The 11,426-nt window shown below is 40.0% G+C and overlaps 1 protein-coding gene across 1 annotated transcript; it reads left to right on the top strand.

Annotated features, from left to right (window-relative positions):
• Positions 1 to 1,553: 1,553 nt before the first annotated feature.
• On the top strand, positions 1,554 to 11,422 carry flot1b (flotillin 1b). Its single transcript, XM_077574515.1, has 13 exons — positions 1,554 to 1,679; positions 2,107 to 2,163; positions 2,885 to 2,960; positions 3,825 to 3,915; positions 5,009 to 5,152; positions 5,244 to 5,363; positions 6,162 to 6,257; positions 7,159 to 7,311; positions 7,383 to 7,564; positions 7,641 to 7,686; positions 8,754 to 8,891; positions 8,970 to 9,135; positions 9,211 to 11,422. The coding sequence occupies exons 2-13, from the start codon at positions 2,121 to 2,123 to the stop codon at positions 9,558 to 9,560; spliced, it is 1,605 nt and encodes a 534-aa protein (XP_077430641.1). The 5' UTR covers positions 1,554 to 1,679; positions 2,107 to 2,120; the 3' UTR covers positions 9,561 to 11,422.
• The last annotated feature ends 4 nt before the right edge of the window (positions 11,423 to 11,426 follow it).

Raw genomic sequence — 11,426 nt, 5'->3', positions numbered from 1 at the left:
AACGAGGGATGTTCAATATACTATTTTTTAGACGATAATACCAATACGAGTACTCAACTCTTGAGTAGTAACCAATACCACTACTTTTGATGCATAATATTCCCCACCCCTCCAAAAATGACAGATAATTCTATAGAAAGACATATTTTTAATAGAGTATTTTTTCCTTAAAATTGCATGAAATTAATGGCAATTTTCTATTTTTTCTAATCTAGTTCCAGTTCCTGATCATAAAACGTACACCACATGGCAGCCGATATCAGTATTGGCCGTCGTCGCCAGTACAAACACCTTGAAATAAGGGCAGGTATTGGTTTGATACCGACACCTGGTATTGGTACTTAGCGGAGACCGGGGCTAGTTGTATCACTTTTTATACTTTTATATATTTCTTGGAATCAATACATCATATATAAACAAAATGTATACCAAATGAAAGATCAAAGTCTTAGGTATGTCATTTTCATACTTTGTGTCAGTGCAGAGTTATAAGCCATCAAATAGAGGGAGTGAACATGTGACATGTTGCCCCACCAATGGGTAAGTTGTCACACTATATGGGGTAAGACGTCACACTAGATTTTGCAACTAATAAAACAAGACCAAAATTATCCTTGTTCTCCTGTTTGTTTGCTGTAAAAAAATAAAAATAAAATAAAAGTTAGTTTTGTTTTCCAGCCAGAGAAATTGTTTATCATTGATTTTGAAAATTTACCATAGTCATTGAGCAAACTTTAACATGAATATTATGAAATTGATTAAAGTCCTTATAGGAACTGCTGGCATGTAGGTCACAGCTCTCAGCCTCAAATGCCTGTTTTACTTCCCTTAAACTGAAAATTTGAGATTTAAATAAAAAAAAATTAAAAAAAACATTTTGTTTGATGGATTGACAGATGGTTCATCATGAAACTTAAACCAGTGCTGACGTGGGCATACTGTAGTTTTTTTTGTGGCAGCTGGCAGGGTTCCTGCCACCCTTCTCCAAGTTGTATAGTACCAATAAAAGTGATACAGACCACCTCAGGCCATGGCAAAGGTTCAACTAGCTGTAAATTGATGCTATCAGTTCAGTATTGAAAATATTTTTTTGCATTGCTTCAAAATACTTTTTTTTTTTTTAATGCTATTAGGCTAACAATAGTGATGTTAGAATGTTTTTATTTTATTAATTTATCTATTAACCTGGATAGGAATATATGTGGAAAATGTGGTCCTAATGTTTTTTTGAAATGAGAAAATAGTAGCCCAGGGGTTCTGAATGTTCATAAATCTTGTAATAATATGAATTTTGTAAGCTAGAAACGTTTCATTTAGCGACGTCACAATGTTGCCATTTAACGTGTAGTTTTTTTTCAGACTTGAAAATATTTTATTTTATTTTACATGCTTTATTTACAATAGTGTACATGAACAGTACGATTACTGTATAACAATGTACATAGAACAACGTAAACACAGACACAATACAAAATAATTGGGTGCACAGTGTACGTGTCCTGTCGAGTTTGTCCACCAGATGGTGACAGAGTGACGTTACTGAAATGGGCGTGGCCACCCTGTACTTCCGGTCTGGCAGACATTTTTGTCGTTCCGACTGACGATAAACGGCAACCTTCTCACTCGAGCCACCCCGACGCGATTAAAGCTCCGTTTTTAAGTCTCCCCGACGAATAACGGTAAGTCAAACTTATGCACTAACGATTTGTTATTACTATGATTGTATATTCTCTTAAAAATAAGAAAGTCGTCGCAGTGTGAGCCGTTAAACTCCTCGGAATGTGTTCGTTGCGGAGGAGGGGGCTAAAGGGGTGGATGATGTCATGCAGGCTTTCACCACGAACCAACCAGGCAGTATCACTTGAACGTTTTCCGTATGATTAAATTTGACAATAAATGTCTTTAATTTAGATACTTATATTATAATGTTTATAGCGTCGTGTCGTTTTTTCTGGAGTCTTCCTCCCTCCTGGGGGCGTGGTCGTGTCAGTGTAAATTCTAAAAAGTAAACAAGGCGCCTTTCATCATTAGTACGTATAAAAAATGCTGTCAAATGTAATTGTTGTGTTTTTAGTTCTGACAAATTTTTCATGTTTTTTTTTCAAGCAAAAGCAGCAAATATGTTTTACACGTGTGGACCAAATGAAGCCATGGTGGTCTCAGGTAAGCGGCGTCAATTCTGTGTTGTATTGTATTTAAAAAAAAAATAAAAAATCTAAATAAACTGTAATATTTAGTTGAACTTTTACTCGTCTTAATGTAAAATTTGAAGCAGTCGATGAAAGCATAATTTGATAGTTCTTGGGTTGGGCTGAGCAGTGGGCTGTCATTTCACCGAGAACATTAAATACATTTTTCTTTCACTAGATTTTTTTTTCAATTTACATTTCGATTTTGAAAGATGTTTGAGCATTTAAATTCTTAGGTTCAGTTAAACAGTGTTGGCATCATTCAATCACGCAAAAGACAAGATTTTTTTGTGTGCTTTTTTGAATGTATACATTTCAATAAATAAACCCATATATCATTGCCAATTCTTTGCGTTCAGTTTTCATATTGTGAAAGGAGAAACGGCTTCATTTGCACCTTTTTTATTGGCTCATTTCACCGTTCAATCTGACTGATTTTAGCGATCATGCGACCAGATGGATGACATGATCACAAAACACTCCTGAGATGAGATGACCAAATTAAGATAACACTTGAAACATCTTTATCCAATATTAGATTGTGTATGGTTATTACAGCATAAATACACGTTTAGCCTTTGGCAGCGGAATTCTGTCGTTTTTTTTTTGGTATGAAAAATTGCTCCTTAAATGCCGTCAAGTTAAACCTGAGTGAATGTGATGTTTGTGTTGCGCGTCCTTGTGTTTTCTTGCAGGCTTCGGCCGCTCGCCTCCTCTAATGATCGCTGGAGGACGAGTGTTTGTCGTCCCGTGCGTTCAACAGATCCAGAGGTGATTGTGTTTTTCTTGTTGTTGTTTTTTTTCCCTTCGAATTGTCTGCCTGGAGCTCGTTGTTGGTAGGAGACGAGTACAAAACGCTGTTCCTGGTCTTGCTGCTCATCACGAGCCCAGGGGAGCGCTTGATAATTGACTTACTTCTCCCTGGCTCCGCATCTCATATCCTTTCGTATAATAGCACAACCCTGTTATTCAATTTATTTTCTTTTTTTTTTTTTGGTTGGTTGTCTTGCGACTACGGCGAAAAACTCCTCATGGTCGATTTGTTTCGAAAATGTTTTTCGCTCGTACTGTTTTAACTCATTCACAGCTATAGACGTCAAAAATTCATTTGAACAATTTCTATTAGTTAAACATTTTTTTCCCACTTCTGTTAACAAGAGTATGATAACCTAGAAAAAAAAAAATAAAAATATATAACATTTGTGATTAATTGTGAGTTAACTATTGAAGTCATGTGATTAATTACAATTTAAAAAATGTAATCGCCTGACGCCCCTAATTTTTAACAATCTTTAAAAAAAAAAAAAAGTGTAGGTTTTCATACTCTTAACAAAAGTGGAAAAAAATGTTAAACTCATAGAAATAGTTAAAATGAATTTTTGATGTTGATATGCGTCAATGGCAGTGAATGAGTTAAATAATGGAAACCGAATGAAATTTGTTGCCATCATTTTACCTTTATTATCTTTTATAGGTTAATGCTACTTTGTGCATCCAACAACACCCTTTGCAGCTCTGCTTACATTTTGGCTTCAAGAGGATAAATAATGTTTTAGAGCTTGACTTGGAAGTTCCACTGTAGACGACGGTTAAGATCTGGTTCCTGATTTGTATCTTTTTTTTGGGGGGTTTTAGGATCACGCTGAACACGCTGACGCTAAACGTGAAGAGCGACAAAGTGTACACCCGCCACGGTGTCCCCATCTCTGTCACGGGCATCGCTCAGGTAACATATGAGGGCGAGTCCCACCGATGATGTGCTATAAAATGTTGTATTAGTGTCACCGCTACAGTTTGACACGTTCAAATGTTACAAAACAAAAACAACAAATCAGCACTGTAGAAACCGACTGACCAATCACTGCCCGGAAAAGGCGGGGTCTTTTCAATGTCAACAATGGCAGCAGAGATCCAGTTACAACCCGCCCATCTGCTTATTTGAGGATGATCTAATAGGCCCGCGACATCTGTTACTAGAACTGGACTGTATCATATCGAGTAGGGCTGCTCCATTATGAAGAAAATATTCATCACAATTCATTTGCTAATAATTGTAATCCAGATTAGGTCGATTGTTTGTTTTTTGGTACAAAACAAGAAAATGTTTAAACATGTAAAAAAAAAAAATATGAAGGTTCAAAAGGAACTTGCATAATTATATTGTTTCAAACTAGATTTATTAAATTAGTGGTTTTAAAATTAACTCATTCACTGCCATTGACGCCTATAAACGTCAAAAAAATCGTTTCAACTATTTCTATTAGTGTAACTTTTCTTCCTACTTTTGTTAACAAGAGTATGAAAACCTAGACATTTTTTTAATAATCTTTTTTTTTCTTTGTAAAAAAAAAAGATTATTAAAAATTAGGGGCGTCAGGTGATTACATTTTTTTATTGTAATTAATCGCATGACTTCAATATTTAACCCACAATTAATCACAATTTTTTGTATCTGTTCTAAATGTACAATAATTATTTTTCTAGGTTTTCATACTCTTGTTAACAAAAGTGGAAAAAAATGTTAAACTAATAGAAATAGTTCAAATGAATTTTTGACGTCTATAGCCGTCAATGGCAGCCAATGAGTAAAAAAAAAAAAAGTGCAAATATATGATTTTAAACAACACAAAATTTGTATTAATAATCTTTTATTTTGTTTACGATTATGCTGATTTTGTAATTGTGGAGTGTAATAATTGAAATTGTAATTGAATTCCGATTAATCGCACAGCTCTGCAACTGTGAGCGATTTCATACAAAAAAATCTCTCAGTTGGACGTAGTTCGCTACAATAACGACTTTCCGGTCATACCTGGCAGGTGAAGATCCAGGGCCAGAACAAGGAGATGCTGGCAACCGCCTGCCAGATGTTCATGGGCAAGTCGGAGGCCGAGATCTCCCACATCGCCCTGGAGACGCTGGAGGGCCACCAGAGGGCCATCATCGCTCACCTCACCGTGGAGGTGATGCCGCGATTTGGGACGGCGCCAACGTCAGCAACGTCAGCAACGTCAGCGTGACCTTTGAGCAAAATGCGTCTCTCGCCCGCCGCAGGAGATCTACCAGGACCGCAAGAAGTTCTCCGAGCACGTCTTCAAGGTGGCCTCCTCGGACCTGGTCAACATGGGGATCGGCGTGGTCAGCTACACGCTCAAAGACGTCCACGACGACCAGGTAGAACCCTTAGAGAAATCTACTGGCGGCGAGCCGAGCAAGAGATGGTGGCAGAATTTCAAACCAAGCGGCAGAAAGTCCGCCATTTTTCAGGAAATGAGGACAAAAATTGGAATTTAAACAGAACACAAAATAATTACATATTGTGTATTGAATGAAACTTTTTTTTTTTTAATCATTTGCTAAATTAGTTGTGATTGTCTTCATGCATGTGTGTACTATGTTGCCCCCTGGTGGCCAAGGCGCTCACACTAGAAGAGCACATCAGGAAGAAAAAGGAAAAAAAAGTCACACAAAAAACACACAATTAGTTAACATTAATACACTAAATGTAGAAACAGTAAATGAAGATGAAAAAGGAGCAGTTAACGTAAATAAACAGAAGTATACGTCACACGAATGACATTTGTATGAATTTCAAACAGTCCTGATGAAGGTCACTTTGCAGATGCGGACAGCACAAACATCCTTCTTCCGTTTTCATGAACCTTTTACGACCCACGACGTCTCTGACCACTAACACACTTAAGTGGCCCGTATGGACTCCCTCAACCGCTCTGCGCATTAGCGACGAATTAGCGCTAAGTGCTACCATGGCAACCGCGCGGCGTTAGTCTGATGGGCGTCTTTGGACTGGCAGCGCAAAAGGTTGCTTCAAATGCAGAAAAATAGGAGAACCCAAATATTAGGACCGGCTGTCGACGGGAGGCGTGCCGAGTGCCGTTGTGCAGCCAACAGCGACAGAGCGCAATCTTAAATTGGAAAATGTCAATCCAAGCGTTTGTGTGTTTGATTCAGGACTACCTGCATTCACTGGGCAAAGCCAGGACGGCGCAGGTGCAGAAAGACGCCAGGATCGGAGAGGCTCAGTACAAGCGAGACGCCGTCATCAGGGTGTGAAAGTTGCTCGTTCACTCGCAGACATTTTCACTGAAGCAACCCCCTTCGCTCCCGGCTGTTTGACTGGATTTTGACTGATTTTGCAAGGCCCACAGAATATTGTGTCCTATTGCTTTAAAAACATGGAACCTACCAAAAGAAAGATTCGAGTCTCTTTCATCAGAAAAAAAAAAGTAAATTTGTAGGTTTCCGTTTTGCGGCAATTAGAATTAGAATATAGCGAAGTTTCATCATTATTCACAAATCACAAAACAGTGGGGAAAAGAGCTTGATGCAACATGGCCCTGGTTGATCTCTTATACTCTGCTGCCACCTGCTGGCCGTTTTTATAACTATTATTGCTTTAAGCCGCTTCTTCATGTCAGAAGCTGCATCAAAGCCTTCTGTATGCACAAGCATTAAAAAAAACGTATTTACATGTTTCTGGGTTTGAATGAGTTAGTTTAGTTCACATCAAAGTCCTTAACTCATTCACTGCCATTGACGGCTATAGACGTCAAAAATTCATTTGAACTATTTCTATTAGTTTAACATTTTTTCTACTTTTGTTAACAAGAGTATGAAAACCTCGATTTTTTTTTATTGGACATTCAGAAAATATATAAAATTTGTGATTAATCGTTAGTTAACTAGTGAAGTCATGTGATTAATTACAATAAAAAAAAAAAATCTAAAATAAAAAAAATATTAAAAAGGGGCGTCAATAGTTGACTCACAATCAATCACACATTTTATGTTCTAAATGTACAATAACTTTTTTCCCTGGTTTTCCTAAAAAATGAAATGAAAAAAAAAGTTCAATTAATAGAAAAAGTTGAGCAGAATTTTTGACGTCTATCGTCGTCAATGGCAGTCGATGCAAAGTTTTCCGCCAACGCCTCCGTCGTCCACGCAGGAGGCGCAGGCCATGCAAGAGAAGGTTTCCGCTCAGTACAAGAACGAGATCGAGATGGCCAAATCCCAGCGCGACTACGAGCTGAAAAAGTCGGCCTACGACGTGGAGGTCAACACCAAGAAGGCGGAGTCGGAAATGGCCTATCAGCTTCAGGTACGTCGTCCCCGCCCGCCGCCGCCGCCGGCACGGGAACCCGTCTCCGACCGTCGCGCTGCTGCCGGCAGGTGGCCAAGACCAAGCAGCGCATCGAGGAGGAGACGATGCAGGTGCAGGTGGTGGAGCGCGGCCAGCAGATCATGTTGCAGGAGCAGGAGATCGTCCGCAAGGAGAAGGAGCTGGAGGCAAAGGTCAAGAAGCCCGCCGAGGCCGAGAAGTATCGTCTGGAGAGGCTGGCCGAGGCGCAGCGGTAAACCAGCTGGGATGCTCGGAGGTCACGCCGCGGGTGGCGTCATCGTGACCTTTTCTCTTCTTCTGCCCCGCAGCCTGCAGCTCATCATGGAGGCTGAAGCTGAAGCCGAGTCCATCAGAGTGAGTCGTTTTTTTTGGATTGCTTACAGATGTCGCGATCGAAGATTTTTAGAATCCATGATTCCGATTCAATTGAATTTCCCTTCAAAGTGTATCACAAAAGCATTTTTTTTTTTACTGTTAGGGGTGCAGCGATCACAATTTTCTGGCCGATCACCGATCTTCCAAAATGAAGGAAATCGGGGCTGATCGGTGCACCCCTAATGATTGTTTATTAACCAGTGATTGGTGGTTCGTTCATATTTGTATATTGATTTAAAAAAAAAAAAGGGGGGGGGGGGATGAGGTTGTACTATGTTACCAGTTCCAGTCGTTGTTTTCCAAAGTAAAAACAGATGTTTGTCTTATTTTGATCAAACACAGAAGATAATAAAGTCTTCTTTCATGAAAGACTACAGAAATCAGTCAACAATTACTGTTGATATGCTGATTTGGACCATTTTAAAATAAAAAAATGACTCCAAACGATATTAACTAATTCACTCCCAACCATTCTCACTGAAGCAACCCCCTTCGCTCTCCTGGCTGTTTTACTGGATTTGGGCTGATTTTGCAAGGCCCACAGAATATTGTGTTCTATTGCTATAAAAAACATGGAACCTACCAAAAGAAAGATTAGAGTCGCTTCTTTCATCAGGAAAAAAGTGTATTTCTATCTGTTTCAGTTTTGCAGCAATTAGCATATAGCTAAGTTTCATCATTATTCACAAATCTGTTGAAAACACTGTGAAAAAGAGCTTGTTGCAACATGGCCCTGGCTGAGCTCTTATACTTTGCTGCCACCTGCTGGCCGTTTTTTTGTAATAACTACCATTGCTTTATGCGACCTCTTCAAATCAGAAGCTGCATCAAAGCTCTAGCATAAAAAAAACAACAACAAAAACGTATAAATATGTTGTTGGGAGTAAAGGACAAAGTATTAAAAATACATCTCTAAATTTTTGGGTTTGAATGAGTTAAAATCGATTTATTTGACAATCGATTACTTGCCGATTAATCGTGACAGCTCTCCTTCCAAATGCTTCGTTTGCCTGCCCGAACAACGTTCCTCTGTCTCGCGCGCGTAGATGAAGGGCGAGGCGGAGGCCTTCGCCCTGGAGGCCAAAGGTCGCGCCGAGGCCGAGCAGATGTCCAAGAAGGCCGAGGCCTTCAAGCAGTACGGCGAAGGGGCCATGGTGGACATGCTGCTGGAGAAACTCCCTCTGGTCGGCGCTCGGAACCGTCTCAAACTTTCTCCGTCGCCGCCGCCGCCATCCGCGCTGACCTCATCTTCGTCCCCGCAGATGGCTGAGGAGATCAGCAAGCCGCTGTCGGCGGCCCAGAAGATCACCATGGTGTCCAGCGGGGGGGGCCGACGTCGGCGCCGCCAAGCTGGCCGGCGAGGTCCTGGAGATCATGACCCGCGTGCCGGCGGCGGTGGAGAAGCTGACCGGGGTGGACATCTCACAGGTAGGCGTCGCCGTTGCATCAACCCGGAAGCCGGCCGGCAAATCCCGCGTGATCTAACGCGTTCGGCGGTTCCAGGTCGCGGGACCGACCCTTCGCGTGCATTAAGACGACGTCACGCCTCCTCATCGCTCGCCCCCGGTGCCTCAACGACCAGTCCTGTGACGCCATCGCCTTGCGTGCATGTGAGCTTCATCAAAACCGCGTTTGCATCCCTCTTCTTTCGCCTCCCGTCAGATCTGTTAAAAAAAAAAAAAAAAAAAAAAAAGGGCTTCTTGGCCCGCCGGAGAAAATCCGATCCGATCCGATCCGTTCGCTTGCGCCGCAAAAAGGTTTTCAGTGTGTCAGTAAATGTGTTTGCGTGTCGGACGACGGCGCCGAGCCCGGCGTCCGCTATATTCCAGCATATGGGAAATCACGATGGCTGATGCGCTTGCACGTCATTGAGCTGCGAATGAGAGAAGTTGGGCCTCACTGAAAACAAAAAGCGGGAACTTTCACAGAAGGAAAAAAAGAAGCCATTTTCATTTCAAGGTATAAAATTTCAGGAATAAGATCGTGACGGCGACATTCAAATTCAGAGGAAAAAGTTGTGATTTCTGGAATAAAGTCAAATGTTTATTAGAAGAATATCAATAATATAATTGTAACATTATAAGAGAGTCATTTTAGCATAGAAGTCGTAAAATTCAGATAATTTTATAAATGTTTGCGGAAAATGTGATGTGGTTCATAATAAAAGGATGTGTTGAGGCGTTCCAATAATAAAGTGGGAAAATTACAAGAATATAGTCAGAATTTAATAAGGAAAAAAAAGTCGAATCAAAATACCACAGAAAGTTGCGTAATATCAGGATAAAGTATTCATATCAAAGTGAAGTCATTTCATTTTTTATTTTTTATTTTTTTCTGGAGAGTGAAAGTGAAGTCATTTCAGAGTCTCAGACTTGTAGTTGACATTAAAAAAATATGTAAATTAAAATTGTTTTGGTTGTTTTCAGAAAAACATTTTAAAAGTGGAAAATGATGATTTTTACCCCCCTCAATTGATGAATGTGTTTTATGATATATTTTTTTTAACTCTTTGACTGCCAGACGTTTTCAGAAAAGGGATGCCGTGGGTGCCAGCCGATTTAAGCATTTTGACTGATCTTTCAAGGTCCACAGAAAATTATGTGTTTGGACTATGGAAACACACAGACTACCAAATGAAAGATTGGACTCTCATCTTTTATCAGGAAAAAAAAGTTTGTTTCTACCTTATTCCGTTCTTCAGTAATCAACAATAGAAAATGGTTAGTTTCACCTCTGTTTTGAAACAAACGTCTTTTAACGTCTTTGGCACTGCTCCATAGGATTTTACTAAACGTTATTGAACGTTTTTGGCAGTCAAAGAGTTAAGTATTAACATGTGTTCTTGGAAATTGGGAGATTTAAATTTGTTTTTTTTTCTTCGTTTTTTTACTTTTTGTCTCTCAAATTGCTAATTAAATTCACACGCCAATGACCGCCCTTCTTTTCAATGTGGCTCGAATCCTCTTCAATATGACGCAACTGAAGGATTTCATTTGAAGGTCAGATTTGAAAGGAATGTGGATGTTGGGCGCGAAACGCTGCGTGCGCGCGTGCACGTGACCTCCCGAAAGCGAAAGAAAGTGTTTTGGAACGTTCATGTACGCAAACAATGAACTAACTCTGCTTTGCTGACTAATTGTTGACATTTATCAAGATGCTGTCGAGCCCACTTTGAGGGTTTTGTAGTTTTTGTTTTTCTAAAAGTTTGTTACGCTTTACTAACAAAAGCCAAAGCTGGATGTCGTCACCGTGAAGTGCCTGCCTGCTTTCGAAACACAAATCAAATCCTCGTCAAACCTCAGCGCTCGTGCGCTCGACCCGTTACGCGTCAGGGAAGGACAAAAAAAATAAAATAAATCACCTTAAAATCGGAAACGGTTACAAAAGGGTGGGATTTTTTTTTTTTTTTTGTGGTAACTTTCCATGGGAAGATTTGGAAATAAAAAGTGTATAAAATGGTGGTTTATTCCCATGGAAGGTTTCCAACGTTGAAAACGGCTGTGATTTTGCAACCCAAACTGTTACAAGCCGTAAAATGCTGCCACTACGGACGCTTCTTTGATTTTCATCGTAATCCTTTTGAAACCTCGTCTGGTGACTAATCGTGTTTTTATGTTCGATAGCATGCGTAGCCTCGATGGGAGTGTGAAATGTTGAGCATTTGTCTGTATTCAAGTGACATTCAACAAATAAAAGTTGTGATTTAACGACAGAAGTTC

The sequence above is a fragment of the Vanacampus margaritifer genome, chromosome 9, assembly GCF_051991255.1.
Source record: "Vanacampus margaritifer isolate UIUO_Vmar chromosome 9, RoL_Vmar_1.0, whole genome shotgun sequence".
In the NCBI taxonomy this organism is placed as follows: Eukaryota; Metazoa; Chordata; class Actinopteri; order Syngnathiformes; family Syngnathidae; genus Vanacampus; species Vanacampus margaritifer.
The sequence above is the reverse complement of the archived record's forward strand: the minus strand, read 5'-3'. Positions and strand labels throughout refer to the sequence as shown.